The following is a 19,214-nucleotide window of genomic DNA, read 5'->3' on the forward strand; positions in this document are numbered from 1 at the left end:
TTAGCTTCTTGCTTAATTTCTTGTTGCAGTGTTTGTACAGAAGTGAGACCAATCCATACATAATTGGGAAAATTCTTTTTTACTTTGTCCATGTAGTTGTTTACATAGAAAGCACAAATGTAAAACCATTTCTGTGCTTGTTTTCCTTCTTTGTAAGAAGGAAGGGTCACTTCTGTTTCCAGCTGTGTCAGAGAGGGGCTCCAGAAAGCAGCCAATAAGCTTCCCAAGAAATAAAGAACAGGCAAATGAAACCAAAGACTGATACTTGATGTCCCCTCCTTCCCCAAGCCTCTCAAGGAGCTGCACCATAACTTATATTAAATTTAAGCTGAGAGGCTTATAATGTCTATAAATTCAAGGGTTGCTTCCTGTAGCAGAAGGGAAAACATTATGCCATACAGAAGAAATTTAGCAAGTGTGCAATAGAATTGTTTTGCAAACTCCTTCTGTTATTTGATTGATAGGTTGAACGAACAGCATCTGTGCTCCTGAACAGGGTGGGTATAAAGCAGCAAGGAAGAAACTCAGATAGTAAGAATAGAAAATCTCAGGGCCAAGCCTTAGTTTAGCATCCCCTCCTGCCCATCCTGTACAGTCCAACCTCACCCTCATATTCTTACAATGAGCATTGTCATAGTTGTCTAAAATCACTCATCTAACAAAATAAACAAGTTTTTGTTTGTTTTTTAAGTCATGAGACTGAGCAGCAATCACTGTTCATAGAACTTTTGTTCTGAAAACTGCTTGCTGGCTTTTTTTATCAGATAAAATGGGCTGTTACATGACATGACTATCACCTCGGGTTTTTTCTATATTTTCTAAAGATACAGATTTTAAAATCAAAATAATAGGTATAATTCAGGCAATGGTAATGCAAGCCTTAACAAAACAATACATTATCTTATTCCTGAATAATTCTAATTTACATCTTCAAACTGTAATGATAGTGAAGATAACATTTGGCAGATGCAGCACATTAATACTTCCCTTCTTGATGATAAAAAGGTGCCTTGTTCTAAACAGGTTATAATTATTCTTCCTTCACTTAAAATTCCACTTGTCTCTGTGCTTTAATGTGAGGAAAGCTGGGGACTTTCACTATGGTTTGTGCCTCTCACCCTTGCTGGTTGGCTGTTAAATGGTCAAAACAGTCAAGAAAAGCCTATAACTTACTGATTTAAGCAGCTGCCTGCAGTTCTTCTTCAGACTAGTTTGCAAAGATAAAGTATGAGAAGGAGCTGAGCTTGGGGTTTAGCTAGGCTTGGAAAAAAGCTAGCTAGTGTTTGTGAGACCATGTGTAGTTGAAGTGTAAGTTCATCACTGAAGGTTTCTTCAGTTTTGTTTTCTAACTGTGGATCAGGCCAGCTGGACCACAGTTGGTAGCACAGGTTGATAACGCAGCCCTTGCGATGGAAGAGAAGCTGGGAAGTAGCTGAGCAAGAAATGGAGCTTGAGCTTCATTTGTTTGTGTTTATGTCCAGAGCAGTCTCAACCTCTCTTTTTATTCCCTTCATGTTCCGTAGCATCACATTATCACAGTATGTTTGGGATTGGAAGGGACCTCAAAAGATCATCTAGTCCAATCCCCCTGCTGGAGCAGGAACGCCTAGGTGAGGTCGCACAGGGACATGTCCAGGCAGGTTTGGAATGTCTCCAGAGAAGGAGACTCCACAACCTCCCTGGGCAGCCTGTTCCAGTGCTCTGGCACCCTCACTGAGAAGAAGTTTCTTCTCAAATTTAAGTGGAACCTCTTGTGTTCCAGCTTGATCCCATTACCCCTTGTCCTATCATTGTTTGCCACCGAGAAGAGCCTGGCTCCATCCTCATGGCACTCACCCTTTATATATTTATAAACATTAATAAGGTCACCCCTCAGTCTCCTCTTCTCCAAACTAAAGAGACCCAGTTCCCTCAGCCTTTCTTCATAAGGGAGGTGCTCCACTCCCTTAGTCATCTTCGTTGCCCTACGCTGGACCCTCTCCAGCAGTTCCCTGTCCTTCTTGACCTGAGGGGCCCGGAACTGGACACAATATTATAGATGGGGTCTCACCAGGGCGGAGTAGAGGGGAAGGAGAACCTCTCTCGATCTACTGACCCTTGTAATACACCCCAGGATGCCATTGGCCTTCCTGGCCACAAGGGCACAGTGCTGGCTCATGGTCATCCTGTTGTCCACCAGGACCCCCAGGTCCCTTTCCCCTACACTGCTCTCTAATATGTAATTTCCCAACCTATACTGGAACCTGGGGTTGTTCCTGCCCAGATGCAAGGCTCTACACTTTCCCTTGTTAAATTTCATTAGGTTATTCCCCGCCCAACTCTCCAGCCTGTCCAGGTCCCGCTGGATGGCAGCACAGCCTTCTGGCGTGTCAGCCGCTCCTCCCAGCTTAGTGTCATCAGCAAACTTGCTGATAGTACACTCAATTCCCTCGTCCAAATAGTTAATGAATATATTGAATAATATTGGCCCCAGCACTGACCCCTGAGGCACTCCACTAGATACTGGCCTCCAACTAGACTCCGCACCATTGACTACCACTCTCTGGCTTCTCTCTTTAAGCCAGTTTGCAACCCACCTCACTACTCTATTGTCTAGACCACACCTTCTCAACTTAGCTGTGAGGATGCTGTGGGAGACTGTGTCAAAGGCTTTACTGAAGTCAAGGTAGACCACATCCATCACTCTGCCATCATCCATCCACCTTGTTACATTCTCATAAAAGGCTATGAGGTTGGTCAAGCATGACTTACCCTTGGTAAAGCCATGCTGACTGCCCCTAATAACCCTCTTATCCTTGATATGCCTTGAGATGGCACTAAGGATAAGCTGTTCCATTACTTTCCCAGGGACAGAGGTGAGGCTGACTGTGGCATCTCTGCCACACTGATGGTGAAATAGCCTATTAGTGTTTTTGATGGCCACTGGCATTTTAGGTGGATTTACATATGTTATCGGTCATTCCACTCTGTTTTTTTGTGAGTGGTTTAATGCAGTTGGGGGGAAATGGTAATAAAAATGTTTTTGAGCCATAATATGGATAGAGCCTAATAACTGGTACAGGTGGAGAACCAGCCAGCAGTAAAGGGAGTAGAGACTTGTGGTGATTTGTGAGGAGAGTCCATGGCTGGGCAAAGTCTTCTCCTGTAGTCCTCCCTCCGCCACTCGAGATGGAGAAGCCTTGGCTTGGTGTGATTTTGAAAGATGAAACCACTTCCAGTGTGTTGGATGAAATATATTAATTATGGAGCAGTGTAGAAAACAATAATGTAGGATTTTTAAAGCAAATGTTAATAGCCACATATTGGTGTTTTTGCCAAATTAAGTAAACACAACTTTTTCTTAATGAAGTCTGATTATAAACCTAATAGAGGAGAAGGAGGTTTAGAAACACCTTGCTTGGGTGGAGAGGAAAAGGTGTGTGTGCTTTCAGTGTGGTGGGTATTGTGGCTGGGTTTTTTTTTGAAGTCTCATTTCCACGCATCATTCAAGAACGGGAAGAAGCATCAAAAACTTCTGAGGAATTGAGAGAGAGAGAGAGAAATAAATGTTCCAGGTGGAGCAGTAATACGAACCCAGGCCTTGCCTGCTGATGGATGGTTCTGTAGTGTCCGAGGCTCATGTACATTTCCTCTGTTGGGTCTTTCCTGCTGCCCCTCAACACCTCCCCATCTCCTCATCTCCTGCAACAAGTGCAGCTTTCTGAGAGCTGCTGCGGGCACCGGTGCCTACAACAATGCACATAAATTAAATTGATACTATTCCTCTTGCAGGTGGATTTGCTGAGTTCTCCAGCTCTTTCCCTGGTCTCTGTGAAGGAAAATCCACTCTCGTCCCTACCTGCATTTCTCAACCCTGCCTACCTGTCTCCAACATCGGCCCAACCAGAATCCTGCCTCATCTCTATCTTGGGTGTCAGCGGGATGTCCTCAACAAGGTGAGCGTTCTGGGTGCCGTGTTGTTTACTTGAACGAGTTTATGATTTCCACGTGTCCTTGTCCGTGATTTTATCATACTGCATCATTACAGCTATAAAACTTCTAAAGTAGATATAGATAATAGCTGTCTTGTGCATAAGCCATGGAAAGCTGTGTGAGAAGTAGGGATTTACAGACCATATAATTAAACCACATGTCATGTAATATGAAACTGGGTCTCCTCTTTCCTTCATCTCAGAGCAGCTGATGTGGTACCTTTCTCAGTAGCCTATCAACCAACAGCAAACTATCAAATCTGCCATTAGAGCAGGTGAGGTAGTTTCCTGTGTACAGCTCTGACTGCTTTGTTTTGGCAGGGCTTGGATGTTAATACATTAATGGTTACAGCAGGACAAAGGTAGATTGTCTGGTTTTTAGTATTTCCTTAAAGTGCTGGAAAAAATAGCACTTAAATACCACTAATTTTATAATGTGGGACTATGAATCTTTGTACACCTAATAAAGTGTTCAGACCTGGACAATCAGTAGGGTCATTTAAAATGAGCTTTTGTGGTAGCACTGCACTAAGAAACGTTTATTGTTTCTAAATACATGTGCACTTAATAATTTTTGTTCCTACAGAATAGCCCCGGACATTTTGGTATACGTAAAATAGTTAGCAAAGTCATCAAATACAGCCCTTGCAGGGTGCTGGACTATCAGATGTCTAAAAGAGCTTGTCTCAAACTGCTACAGGTCTGTATTCCTCTGTGTATCCACAGATTCTTGCCTCCATGAGGAGACCAACTCCTGTTGCTTACCATTTACATCTTGGGTCCCTTCACAAGGGAATTTTTATTACTTCTGCTGCATGTGCCCTCTTGCTGTCCATGTTATCTTACAGTCCTGTTCATTGGTTGAATCTCCAACAGCCTTCATATGCTGGCATTAAATACATGGATAGGGCAGAGGGTGGGGGTGCCTCACCCTGGCATAGTGCCTTAATTGTGTGCAAGGCTTATGTGTTTGCTTTTATTTCATGTATAAAGCTTAAGGTGGGAATTAGCCTGTAATTGTCTTGTAATTGGATCAAATTAATATACTTTGACCATTATAATATTTTTCACTGGTTTCTTCTACTTTCACTCCATCCTAGTCTGGCTGTTAATAGGCTCTTTTTTTATTTTTCACAATTGTTTTAAGGGGATCTTTGACACACAAGCAAACATGTATAAGGTAATCATGCTTTAACAGAGCATGCAGAAAAATCTTTTGTATGGAGGATAGTCAGCAGCCATTGTATTTACTTTGTCCTTTAAAAGCTTCTGTGTCTTTACTACCAAGTAGCAAGTCAGCAATTCAGACTTGATTTGCTTACGATGGATGTCAAAGTGGCTTATTACTTCTCCTACCACGAAAGCAATTTGTGGTCCCCAGACAAAAGGCAGCAGGAACTAAGTAATTTAAACAAACAAAAAAAAATCCTTGATTTAAATAATAGAGTATTGGAATGATGCTTTTATGCTGTTTGTTTCACTGTGTGAGTGGCAAGTGCTACCATCGGTCACAGTGGGAGTGAGGAGGCAACTTGTTCTCCTCATTCTCCTCCAGGGCCAGGGATGTGCTGCTTCATTTGGGACGTGACTGGAACTCCAGCACTGCGGCTCTTAAGTAGTGAATAATCTTCGAGGGACAAAAGAGGCTGTTCCCTCTCCTTGCAGTAAATTGGTGCCTATGAATAGGTGTAGGGTTCTGCGTGTGCCTCATGAGGAAAGGAGTTTGGGTGGGAGCAGTGGTCAAGAGTTGAACTTTAGGGCCAGAGGAGGCTAAAACCATAACTACAGCTGGTGAGCCCCGAGCATGGCAGAGCTGTCTACAGCAAGAGTTTAGACCTGGTGGTGTGTCTCTTGCCTGTTAATCTCCAGTTTGACATTGTTTTGGCGTTTGTTGGTTGGACACCAGGAAGTCCTGCAGCTGCAGATACTTTAGAATTAATGTAAGACCCCCAGGAGCTGGTCAGATTTGTACTTCCTCATATTCTGGGGAGTTACAATCAGGGATCACTGTGTTTCCCATTTTTTATGGGGAACCACAAAAGCCACAGAATACAATTGACAGAAGGTTTGGTGAGTTCTTATTGCCTGGTGTCCTCCATGACGGTCAATCTTTTAGAAGTTCTTCCATAGATTACTGAAGCACATCTTGGGTTTTTTACCTGTTTAAGGACAAAACCACATCTTCCAATTTCAGATCTGCTCGTCGCTTGTGCCTTTGGCCTCTCACTTGGAAGAAACAGCAGGCAAGGCTTTATTCCGAGCATGTCACTTTCTTGCTGCACTGAAGTAGACCTTAGTGTCTTGGTAGCTTATCTTGCCTCTTCAGTTTCAGCTCTTGCCTGTGGAAACTCTGAGGTGGCTTCATCTTTAATATCAGTACCTTTATTAGGAAGAGCGAGGAGAATGACTCTTACCACACATTTAGTGCCCAGAAATGTCAATATGTGCTAAAAAAGCTGGGAAGTGAAGAACGTTCAAAAGGGGAGGGTGAGAAACAAGAAACAGGGATAACTAGCAAAATAGCGAAGTTCTGCCTCTGTTAGGACGGCCCAGGAGCTGGTAAGTGGTTTGTGTGCTCTGGCTTAATGGCCGTGCTGCGTTCTTGGTTACTGGCAACAAGAAATAAACCCTCTATCAAGATTAGAATAGTTTGTGGCTTTTTATTCAAGTTCAGGTTTTAAAAAATATTTTTCCAAAAAATTCTAGTAAGATACTCAAAAGTACAAGATGCAGTTGTACATGCTGACCTAAATTTTGCCTTCAAATGCTGTGACTTCCTGTTATTCCTCCCAATGACCATACTGATTTCTCTAAAATATAAATGTCTCAAAAATATCTGCAAAAAAAGAACTCTTAATTTACACTACAGTTCAACCCAACAATTTAAAGATGTGAATTTTCAGCATGTTTTATGAATCTTTTCAGGATCTTTCTAAGCTCATCTCTGAGTGCATGGGAAGAGAAATACTTGCCTTGATACTGGACAATCTGTATTCATGACCTTTTAAGAATACTAACACTACTTGCCATGAATACCTCTGCTGATAACACTTTGGTTATGAAAGAGATGCAAACACAAACGCTTGGCTTGTGTCCTTTAGCAATATTAATGATTACTTCAGTAAAGTCTTAGGAGATTCTTTGTACTTTTGCTTTACAGGTTTCTTTCTAAATGCTTAATTCTGAAAATGTTCATAATATTTTTTTTTTGCTGGGTTGAAATATGGAGAAGTTCGTTTCACTTTTTGGGTCTCAGTGTGATACATTTATTGGTGGTTGTCTCAATGTGATATATTGGTGTCATTGCAAGAGGGTACTTGCTTTTACAGATCTTTGTTGCCGTTTGTGAAAGAAAGACAAACTAATTCTAACCTAAACTCTCATAGTGACAGCGTCCTCTCTGGAAAATAAATCAAATCTGTGTTGTGGTTATGGACCTGAATGAGCCTCCTCCTTACATCTCATGTTTTGTATCAGCATTTAAACTGTAAAACTTTCTGCTTTGCGACTTATGTAACTATTCTCTTTCTTTTCTTCCAGACCTGGATTTTATTTCCTGGAACAAAATAACATTTTAGGGTGCCATTAATTTTCAGATTAAACAAGTCAAAAAATGTAAATAAGCTGACAAAAGAGCATTTACCTTCTTTTCACAGAGTTGTTAGCATTAGGATTTCTGGATCTTCCTCTGATCGTAATTCACTTCTTCCTCTTGGGTGCCTTACAATGCAGGCACTGTTATGGTTATTATATTGGAGCGTGTTGCACAGGGAATGATTGATACTTTAGAACAGAAGGAAGCATAACTTCTTTCTTTAGCCTTGGTCTCAAAGGCAAGCACTAACACATTTTTGTGTGTTTTTCTGGCTGGGAGATTTCAGACTTGGCGTCTGCAGCCTTCTCCTTCCCATCTGAATAATCAATTCCACATCAAAAACCTTGCATAACTGTGGAGTCGTGATGGTTGGGCTGTGCGGCCCACCAGCACTTATGCTTTAAGAGAAATAATAAGATTTTGTATTCTTTTTAAAAATTCATCAGCCTCCCCTTAGCTTTATTCTGAACGACAATGTCTCATTGCAGTCCATTTGTTGGTGATACCCTCACTAGCTCCCTCCTGTATACGTGACAATGTTCATGACCCTGCACGTACTTCTGTACCTGCTATTCCAGTTGTTCCCCACTCACCTGTGAGCAGCGACAACAGTAGGTGAGCTGGTTTGGGGACAGTATTTCAACGTAGTGATCTAAAGCAGATAGTTATTCTACAGAAGGTGATGTCGAAGAGCTTGGGACCCTGGAAGGGGAAAGCTGTGTAGCCCAGGAGAGTGAGGGTCTCCCTTGCACACCTAAGATACCACAGGTCTAGCAGTAGCTACTCCCCTGTGCCAGGAACCCCATTCCCAATCTGGATAATCCAAAATATTCCCCTACTTCTTACAGTGCTCCTGCTTTTGAACTTTTAGGTCTGTGGGTGCGTGAGAGCTGTATGTAGCAAAGGGAGATGCAATGGGGTCGGCTGTGGAAGGCATGTGGGGCTGAAGGGAGAGGGAGCTCGCTGGCTGAATTTGGGGGATGTGAAGGGAGAGGGGGAATCAATGACATATTCTTTGTCCTTGATGAGAAGCTGAGTTTTAACTGAGTTTTTAACTGAGTTTTAGCTGGGAGCATAACCTAGGAAACTAGCAGGGTAAGAAGCACTAAGGCTGAGAACTGATTTTGACACATCCAGACTTTTTTCTGGTTTTGCTAAGGTTTTCTTTTTGTTGGTTTTGTTTTTTCATCATTCTTGCACATTGTATTTCTGGTGATCTGCTTTACAAGTAACTGGTCATCTTCTGTTCCCCTTGCATAGGTGTGTTTACGACATAATCTATGTTCATCAGATTAAGGTGTCCAAACCTCTGAATGTGCTGATGTGAGTGACTTCACATGAGAGTTTGGAGGAGCTGCTCGTTTTGCTCCAGACACAAAATTCAGCTCGCTGGCAGAAATCCGTGTAAATTCCCCATTTAAAATGCGGCCAGTAGCAGTTGTGTCCATGTCCCTTTGTAAATGACACTGGTGAATTCCCATCTCCCCTGCTATCCTTTGTTCTCAATCAACATATAATTGACGCGTATATGTGCGTGTGAGTGTTCATCCCTTCTGCACACGCGCTATAACATACACGTGTACCTGTCCGCTGCATGTCAGACATTATTTAAACTGCTGTGATATGAACTAGAGAGAGTTCTGGCTCTTCAGCTAAACAGCCACATCTCTGGTTCTTTCCACCCAAACATCTTTACGCTTGCAGAAAAAATATCATTTGGCTTCATGGCTGTATTTGCATACTAGTAGACCTCCAGTTGAAATCTGCAGTGTAAGAATTCATTCTTGCTACTGCTCCCATGGATTGACATAATTTTTCTTTTTTTTTTTTTATATAATTGCTATAAAAGCAAAGGGATTAAAATCAGATTTTTTTTGGCTTTTTAAATGTTTCAGTTTAGTTTCAGACTTCAGTTTCCACAGAAGTCTGGCCAAAAGCTCCCCAGTGTTTGCATTCAGTGTAACTACTGTCCAAGCATAGTATTGCGTGTCACTTACTGCCAAATCATATCTGAACCAGAAAAGTTGCTTGACGGTATTACTCCAAACCTGCTTAATTGTTTTTCTGTGTCAAGATGTTTACTTGCAGGAGACTGGGTGGTTTTTGTAGAGCCATCTCCAGTTTTCTAATACTTGTTTCACATGTTTTGACACTAATGCACCTACTGCATCAGATAGTACTTCGCACAACTCTAAATGCAGAGATTATGGCAAGGCGCAGAAAAGAGGTCTCTGTTTTTATTTGCAATCATGAAAACTGACTTATTTTTAAAAGCTCGGTTGGCTCTTATGCTTTGAATCTCTTTACTTGTTGCTGTGATAATCTCTGAGATGCAAAAGGACTGAAGGATGAAAACTGAAAGATGAGCAACTAAATTGTAACCCACAAAGTGGAGCTCCTATAAAGCTGCAGTCAGTGCTGTGTGAAAATGGTCGAATTCAAGGTCTTCAGCTCTTAACCAGCTCTTTCTCTCAAGGTTGTGAGTTCTGCACATGGCCTTAGATAAACAAGGAAGTCCCAGACACTTTAAGAGGTGACTGCAGGAGGCATTGGTTTCATTTCATATTTCTCTACCAGTATCTGTGAGGGGGAACCTCAGTCTTAAATATGTGATCCAGAAAATACGTATTTGGGTCAGCAAGCTGCATGTGGGAAGTCCTTGGTTATGTTGTCAGCCCGCACGGTGGGAATTTAAACCAAAGTAGCCAAAAGTTTATTCTCTTGGAGGTCACGCTTCATAGTAGCAGAAGGTATTGTACCGTTCTTTCTGTTCTTTGTTAACTTTGTACGGGCTTTGCAGACCATGTGTTACTTGGGTATGCTGGATGTCTCATTAAAAGTTGTTTGGGGAATTAAAAGCTGAGGAAGTGTCTTTCTTAAAAAAATTAAATAGCCCCCCCTAATACAGCTAGAGCAATTCCAAATGAATTCCAGTTTGGCTTTTAGCTTTATAATGTGCTTTGGGTTCATAGTTTCTTTTGTAATGTGCCAAAGGTACCATTTGACTGCTCTAGGCTTAATCTTTCTCTCTTTCCTAGGAGCTGATGCAGCAGAATGATATTGGCTACGTACTCAACGCCAGCAATACTTGTCCAAAGCCTGATTTTATTCCGGAATCCCATTTCCTGAGAGTGCCTGTGAACGACAGCTTTTGTGAGAAAATTTTGCCTTGGTTGGACAGATCAGTTGATTTTATAGGTGAGAAGAAAATCTACATTCTCTTTCTAGACCAGTTTCTGGATTTGTGTGTCTGCCTTGCTGTTTTGGCTGGAGACGACCCGAATGCTTTCTGGGTGGTATGAAAATACCCTAAGGAGCTATGCAGATGATCACCATCACTTTAGAAGCACAGAAGCAAAATAACACAGGGAGATTCTGCCACTGCGTGTTCCAGCACTTAAGGAACAAAGAGACTTTTTAAGAGCACAACTCTGCTTTCTGGCAACCTAGTAGATGCTTGATATATGCCTGCAGAGTGCGAATTAGAAAATTGGACGTACAGATCCTGTCTTCAGCTTTGAGAAGCGAGCTAGCCAAATTTTAACCAGCCAGATTGTCCTAGCATGAATGCTTGCTATTTACTTGCATATAAAATTAGTAACAATCACCTTTCCCAGACTTCTAACGAGGGTTGTTTATGTGCACATTAAAATGCGGTATGCTGTAACTGCAGCATGTTTCCTGTGTGTAGGCACATGCTGTCTCTATACTCAGTGCTATACAGCGCTAGAGAAAATAAGTTATTTTTGTTTAAAGCTTCCATGAGATTTGCAGTTAGGAATTGATTTGGAAGTTTTGAACAATTTTAAATAACAATCGCTTTCTGTTCAACGTTTTCATCATGGTGTAACGCTGCTGAGTGTGACATTTGCCCATTTCTTTGCTATGCAGAAAAAGCAAAAGCGTCCAATGGCTGCGTGTTAGTGCACTGTTTAGCTGGAATATCTCGCTCTGCCACAATCGCTATCGCATATATCATGAAGAGAATGGATATGTCCTTAGATGAAGCTTACAGGTAAGGAGAAAATTTCCCTTCGTATTTATTCTGGTGCCTGTTGGCTTGTTTTTCAGGTGAAGGACACAAGGCTACATGACCAAGGGTAGAAGCGGATGTGTTACTTTATCTGGTAGTTCACTGGGCTCTGCACACTCCTGCTTTAAATGTTGGCTTCCTCTGTAAACAAATTAATGGTGTTGTGTAGACATCACACACCTAATATTAATTCCCCACCTGCAAAATGCTGATGTTGGTCTTTGCTTCGAGTAGGCAAACACATGGAATTGAAACTGCTTATCGAATGTGTGTGTGTACATATGTACATATACACACACAGCTATAGCACGCATATAGCAGTATCTTCGAAGTCAGAGAGAGGATGGAATGGATAAGGTTAAAGAAAGGGGACTGAGGATATTTATAATCACGCTTCTGACACACGTTGGGCTGGAGCTACTGACTTCAGTTTGGTGTTTGGTAACGCTCTCAAAAAACTGCCTGCAGGTGAAATGTCTAGGAATTGAGAAAGCTGCTTTGTCGCTGTTAAACTCAACCAGAAGATATTTTTAAGTGTTGGCTCTTTGTGGCATCAGGGAATTTTTGTGGGACACCCCCCCACCTCTTTTTTAACCTTTCCAATCCCGTGTTTCTGTACTTGGATTGTGAACCCTTCACTGGATTCCAGGTGGCTTGGTTGCAGTTTACCGTGACGTCTGTATTTCATTTAACAACCTGTTTTGCTGCGCTGTACAGAAAACGATGGTTTTGTTTTTGATGGGCAGCACATGTCAGCCGGCACAGCTGACGCGCGGCTGTAACCCGCGTGGTGCACGAGCAATTGGAACAATTGGGCTGAAGCAGCGGGAGATGAGCCCTTCCAAACCACATCTGCGTTTGCTACGACTACCCCTGAAACACCAGCGAGGACAGAAAGATGAACATTCAGTATTCCCTTGTGGAACGTGATTTCGGTGGGGTGTTTTCTCTTCAGCTGATGAACGTAATTATGTGTCCAGTGAAAAAAGTGCGTGTAGGAGGTGCCTGAACTACAAGCATCTCCCATTGCCTTTAGCTGTTTTCCACCGTTTCTTACTGGAGCTTACTGGCAGTCCAGTGCTGTGCAGTAATTTCAACATCTACGGTGAAACAGGTTTGGTTAGGACGTATAGGTGAAAACTCACATGTTTTGGTAATATGGATGAATTAGTGGATGCAGACAGATGCTGCACAAGGTATGAGCTTGATTCAGTTAAAAACCCTGTCTGGTCTCAGGGTGGAGCGGTCTGGAGGTGAAGCTGTAGAGTACAACCACATCCAAAATGCATGTGCATCAGGGAACTTTTGAAGTGCTGCTTCTAAATTCTTCCATGAAATCTCTGCATTTAGTTCTGGTTTGTTTCTTAACCAGAAGTGTCAGGTGAGTGTGAAGGATTAATCATCCCCAGCCTCTTTTTCTTTGCACTGTTAATACTGAACAACTACTGTGAAATGTAGCTTATATTTTGCTATGTTTCCTTTGAAATGGCTTAGTGAGAGCAGTCTGCAACTCGTTTTACCCATAGGTTTGGGATCTGGTCAGCAAAGCTTGAAATAAAAATACTGTGAGTTAATGAAAGCCCTTAGCTAAAATGTTTGACACGATTACAAAAATAAAAGGGTGACACTTACTTGAAGTGAAAGATCTGAGGAAATAAATGTGTTTAATATTTTCTTCTGTATAATGGATGATAGGAGGGGAACAAACATCAAAATTAAATGTTACTCGGTTTTGCAATTGGAAAAAAGAATGTGCATTTTGAAATGAAGAAGCTTCCAAAGCCTTAAAACTTGTTGGGGGTAACCAGCAGACTTTCTTGAACCCTTTTCAATTTTTAGAAAGCCAGTTTTAAATTTAGGGCTGCCCAATATGTTGGGGAGAGACGAGGAGAAAGTGGAAGGGAGAAGCTACCAGAACACAGGTCAGAAATCGCAGTGTTGACCAGAAGGATTTTGCTTTAAATAACAAATCAAATAACAACTAGCTTTGGTGGGAAAAGAATGAATGAAGACTCTGTGAATTCTTGTGAGTGAATTGCTTACACTGGGATAAAAGCCCCCAAATTCCATGCTAGGAGACCTAAAGAATCTCATCTGAGGTAACTTACTAGTTTGCCCCATTTGCCAGCGTTGGCGCTTCATGGTGGAAGTTTCCACTATCACTTTGCGCAATTTGATCTTCCAGGTCATCGCATCAGCTCCAATAGTCCTACTATTGTTTAGGGGTTGGCAGCTTAAAAAAAAAGCAAGTTTTGTTTGGTATTTTTCATGTGCTTGCTTGCATTTGTGCTCATGTATATATATATATGCACAAGTACACATTTGAATTTTTTTCCTGCTGTTTTTAATGGCTGCACAGTCACCTTCTGTACCCATCCCCAGAGATTTTTTTTTTCTTTTAATAATATTTAGTTTTCCCAGTGATACATTATATGTGTGTTTGTACTAGATTTAGCTCTTCAAGGTTTCTTCCCTTGTTAATTCCCTTGTCATCTGGTACCTTCATAGTTCCAGGAATGCTTTAAAAACAAAAAAAAAAAAGAGGAGGAAGGATGTGGGCAGATTTCTATTTTACAGCCTCTAAAGAGCAAAGAGTACTTATTTATTTAGCTATATTAGCAATCAGGCAGGTAGGAGAATGTATTGCTTTTGGATTTAGCTTTGGAAGTATACGACATGAGTTATAATACTTCAATCTTTCATACATTTAGAGTCCCGGGAAAACATTTTAAGTATGCGTTGCACCTTGTCCATATTCAGCCAAGTATGCAAGTGCGTGCTTGGGTTGGCACGTGTCTGTGACTCAGGCCGCTTCCTGCTGCGCTCAAAAACGGGTTAACTCTTGCAGTGATTTGGTCACAACTGCTGAACCCCTACAGAGCTGGAGAGCGCATTTTCGTTTTTAACACTGCATTTGCCCTTTTCTGGTTTTCTTTTTGATGGTCAGATCAGCGGTCAGTACCGGCGTACGGTAGAAGTCGCTGGCCTTTGCTGTAGAGGGTCAGCAGGTATCAGAACTCTTTGTCTTGCCTGACAAAGATGAACAGGGTAGGTCGTGCTTACTGCACTAATAGCAGCAGGAGAGAGGTAAAAGCAATGTGGGGTTTTGCCACTGGGACTGGTGGGGAAGGTGCTTCCTGCAGCGCAGGGGAGGCCAAGCTCTCTGGGCTGGAGCACTGATGATGGTCTTGCAGAACCTGAGAAGCTCTCAACTCTGGTTAGAAACCAAGGTAGCAGAGATCCCACTGGTGAAGTCAAATAGGCAAATGATTCCCTCAAACCTTGTTGGGGACATCAAGAAGAGGTAAAGAAAAGGCTTGCTTTTCCCTTTTTTAGCTACCTTTAAGTAAGCTTCAGAGAGAACTGGGAGCATCCAGCATTATGTTGCTTAAAAGCTGTGGGGATTTTTTCCATCCACGTGTCCTGTGCTTGGCCGAACCTCAGTCCAGGCCCCCTGACAAGTCAAGATGAGGTGGTTAGCATTCACAACAGACGCTACAGGTTTATCTCGGGTCCGAGCAGCAGGTCCTTATCTTGTTTTGTTTGTCCCCTCTTTCCAGATTTGTGAAAGAAAAAAGGCCAACCATTTCTCCCAACTTCAACTTCCTGGGCCAGCTTTTGGACTTTGAGAAAAAGATCAAGAACCAGAGCGGGCAGCCTGGACATATCAGCAAGCTGAAACTTCTGCATTTGGAAAAAAGCAGCGAGCACGTGCTGGTGCCAGAAGGAGGGCAGAGCAGCCTCTCCACGGGCCAGCTCTGCATTACCGCTACCTCCGAGACGGTGGAGCAGAAGCCGACGGACTGCGGCAGCGCACCGCGCGGGCACTTGTCCCCCCTGGAAGATGGCCCGCTGGTACAGGGCATCAACGGGCTGCACGTCTCCCTCGACAAGGTGGAGGACAGCAACCGGCTGAAGCGCTCCTTTTCTTTGGATATCAAATCCGTCTCCTACTCGGCCAGCAGCACCTGCGTGACTGCCTCGGTTCAGGGCTTTGCCTCCTCTGAAGACACCCTGGAGTACTACAAACACGCGACTGCTTTAGAGGGCGGCAGCAAGTTGTGTCAGTTCTCCCCTGTCCAGGAGGTCTCGGAGCAGACCCCAGAAACCAGCCCTGACCAAGAGGAGGCAAACCCTCCCAAGAAACCCCAGAACACCTGGCAGCTGGAGAGCCAGAGCAAACGGCAGCACCTGGGGAGAGCCAGTGGCGGTGCCACCACGCAGCGGTCGCTCCTGTACCCCCTCCACCGGAGCGGGAGCATGGAAGACAACTACCGAACAAACTTCTTGTTTGGTCTCTCCACCAGCCAGCAGCACTTGGCGAAGTCTGCGGCCGGGCTGGGCCTCAAAGGCTGGCACTCGGACATCTTGGCCCCTCAGACCTCGGCCACGTCGCTCACCAACAGCTGGTACTTCGCAGCCGAGTCCTCGCGTTTCTACTCGGCCTCCGCCGTCTACGGGAGCGGCGCGGCCTACTCGGCCTACAGCTGCAGCCAGCTGCCCACGGGCTGCGACCCGGCCTGCGCCGTGCGCAGGAGGCACAAGCAGGGCGACCGGGGCGACTCCAGGCGCAGCTGGCACGAGGAGAGCTCCTTCGAAAAGCAGTTCAAGCGCAGGAGCTGCCAGATGGAGTTTGGGGAGAGCATCATGTCGGACAACAGGTCCAGAGAAGAACTGGGGAAAGTAGGCAGCCAGTCGAGCTTTTCGGGCAGCATGGAAATCATTGAGGTGTCTTGAGTGGGGCAGCAGGTTTGTGTGACTGTGTGGGAGTTGCTTCCCCCCTCCAGGCCGCTCCCCCGGCGTTGGAGGAGGTCCCTGTAAATCTGAAAAGAACAAACTTTGTGCAAAAAAGGTGGTGGTGGGGGAGGGAGGGAAGAAACACAAGGCTTCAGTGTGAACGCAGCGACTGGATGAATATGGCGAAGAAACGACGAGTGAGTGTTTGCCTGAGGAGACCATGTCTCACTGGGTTTTTCTCTTCCCCTTTGCTGGAGAAGGGCAGAACATTGCAAAGGACTTTCCCTGACAGAGGAAGCAATGATATGCAACGGATTGCACATCCTTTCAGTGGTTTTTGAAAAGGAGGAGCTCTCTCGCTATCAAACCCTTTCTCTAGTTCCACTGACAGACGCTCCTGCCCATCAGAGCTAGTTTTGTTCTCCCCTTCTCCTGCCCCACACCTTCACCAGTGCACCTTAGCCCTGACACTGAGCCAACCTCGGGAGGGAGACCTTTTTCCCCTGAGAAAGGAGACCCGGAGCGATTCCAAAGGCCGTAGGGACTGGTTACAGCAAGACTGGTCTGAAGACACGGTTCAGACACATGTAAATACTGGTGTAACTATTGTTCTAATGGGTAGGCTTTAGGTGATACGCTAGAGAGCTGCTTCAGAGAAAAAAAACGCAGTACCTCAAAAATATAAAAAATAAACTAGGGCTTTATGGCTGCCAGGTGCTGGTAGTCAGTTCATAAGCAATGTGAACAAGTAACAACTAGCCACATTTGATTTATTATTATTTTTTTTTTTTAAAGCTGTCTACGCACAAGTGTTTCAGTTGGCTCAGCAGCAATATGTAGAAGAGACGAATGAACTGTACTTATGACTGTTTTCCCCCGGTCTTTTGAAACGTAAAATAATAAGCAGTATTTGTATTTTTTTATATGAAGCTGGCTTCTGGGAGAGGGGTAGCTACTTTGGCTTCTAAGCGATAACAAAGCGTTTAATAGTTAAGGTAACGTGCAAGAGAAGTGGCTGCTACAATACCGCAACATCCCCTTCTTGCCAACTGACAATTCAATATATAGCTCTTGAAGGCTTCTTTTTGTTTGTTTTTTTTAAAGCTAAAAGTGAGGTTTTGTCCTGAACTGAGCAGTACCATTAAGGAACCTGTGGCACAGGGGCAATTCAGGTGGCTGGGTTTTTTTCCATCCCAATATCCCCAACTCAGACTGTGGGGACCTGGAGGTAGAAGCTTCTCGTTAGGTTTGCTGGCTGAAGTCTGCACTGGCTGTCCAAGGAGAACAGAAGGGGGAACCTCTAGCCTCCCATCTCCGTGTGCGTGTGAAAGACAGGGAGTTTGAGAAGAGACAACTTTAATGGAAAGCCTGCTCACCTCCCACACTCATGGTTCAAAAGGACCCTCATCTGGCCGTTGTCCTCTGTGCCAGCCTGTCCCGTTGTTTCCCAGCCTGCTGATGGGTGACCTGGCTGCAGACACATCCACCTGTGTTGCTGCTGGCCGGTACCGAGTCCTCACCCCTCTCAGGAACACACCAACTCGAGGAGGTGTCGCTGCCCCGCTGCAGTGACAGGGAGCTCAGGCACAGCCCTTCTTGGGGGGGTCGTGACCACAAACCAGCTGCTTCCCCTCCCACGGTACCTCGGCTGCCGCTGCTCCAAGGGTTTCGTTCGTGCATGTCACTGTGAGAGGTTTGCAGCCAGCAGGGAGCACAGCGTAAAGCTCCAGCCTTCCTGCGCCCATGGGAGATGCGCATGTGTTATCCCGTCTTCCCCAGCGCCCCTCGGAACACGCACATCGGGGAGGACTAAGCAGTTTCATCCCGTTTCAGTGCAGGCAGCTGAAAATTGTAAATCGCATGTAACAAGCAGCTTTAAAAAAAAAAAAAAAAAAAAATTTGTCAGCAGCAAACTGAAGCCCTAATGCAAGTCAGCAGCTTGCGTTTTGTTTTTACTGTAAGTTTAGCTAGTTTGTGACTCAAATCTCAGGTTTTACTGTACTGAAAAGCAGAGAAGATTTTGTCATTGTTTTGTTCCGTGGCTAGGCTGTGACTTTTAATTTCCTACAGTGGACTGTCGAAAATAGCACTGAAAGCTACAGCGTTGATTGACTTGATCCTAAAAAAAGTGCAAAAGACACAGAGAGAGGCAGCACCAGGAGTAACTGAACCCAGAGGCCGTGTTTGTGCTGTGTGTGTGAGATGCTGGAAGAAGGGGCAGCCTGGGCAGGGGACAGGTCGACACCACACTGGAAAGCATGTCAGGTCTTGGCTATTCATTCAACACACTGCCACTTGTCTCTGTTTACATATCAAGTGAAAGTGATTACATTACAACTATTTTCGGCATATATACACACTCTTGTGTGTGTATATACGTATGTAAACGATTTAACAGTGCTCCTCAGCCAGATTTCAGTAAAAGCACATGTCTTTGATTTAAATCAGTTAATGGGGGTTAACACAAATCAGTGCCTAGAGGCAGAAACAGAATGTTCCTGCCCTTTGTGCTCCTTCACATGTGCATATTCTCCCTTCTTTGTATACTTACAAATACATATATTAGGTTGTGTTTGGTTAATCACCTTCTGAGGAACTGAAATCTGGTCTTCTGACTCCTTGTGATTTGCAATACACTATCACCACTGAATGAATCAAAGCTGTAGGCTCAGTATTTTTAGGGGATAGGTTCCTGTAGGAGGAAGCCTTAACCCCAATTCCTGTGCAGGGTGGTGTCCTGTGTCCCATACGTGAACAATGCTGGAAATGGTCTGTAGAAGTTTGGAAAGCAAAGTGGAGGATGCAAGAGGGGAAATGTGTACATGTTCAATATGAATATAATGTCCTTTGGTGTATGGCAAGTTGTTTTAAATGGTTC

At 43.9% G+C, this 19,214-nt stretch overlaps 1 protein-coding gene across 3 annotated transcripts in view; it reads left to right on the forward strand.

Moving 5' to 3' along the window:
- DUSP16 (dual specificity phosphatase 16) overlaps nt 1-16,336 on the forward strand; it is a gene marked incomplete at its 3' end in the record, with an annotated part of 68,712 nt that extends 52,376 nt beyond the window's left edge. For all 3 annotated transcript variants that reach the window (XM_082068655.1, XM_082068657.1, XM_082068656.1), the window contains exons 5-8: nt 3,772-3,935; nt 10,605-10,764; nt 11,458-11,581; nt 15,160-16,336. In XM_082068655.1, the coding sequence (XP_081924781.1) occupies nt 3,772-3,935; nt 10,605-10,764; nt 11,458-11,581; nt 15,160-16,336 (1,625 nt within the window). The remainder of the gene's footprint in view (nt 1-3,771; nt 3,936-10,604; nt 10,765-11,457; nt 11,582-15,159) is intronic.
- Nucleotides 16,337-19,214: the final 2,878 nt, after the last annotated feature.

This window comes from Streptopelia decaocto (assembly GCF_964273445.1).
Source record: "Streptopelia decaocto genome assembly, chromosome: 1".
Lineage (NCBI taxonomy): Eukaryota > Metazoa > Chordata > Aves > Columbiformes > Columbidae > Streptopelia > Streptopelia decaocto.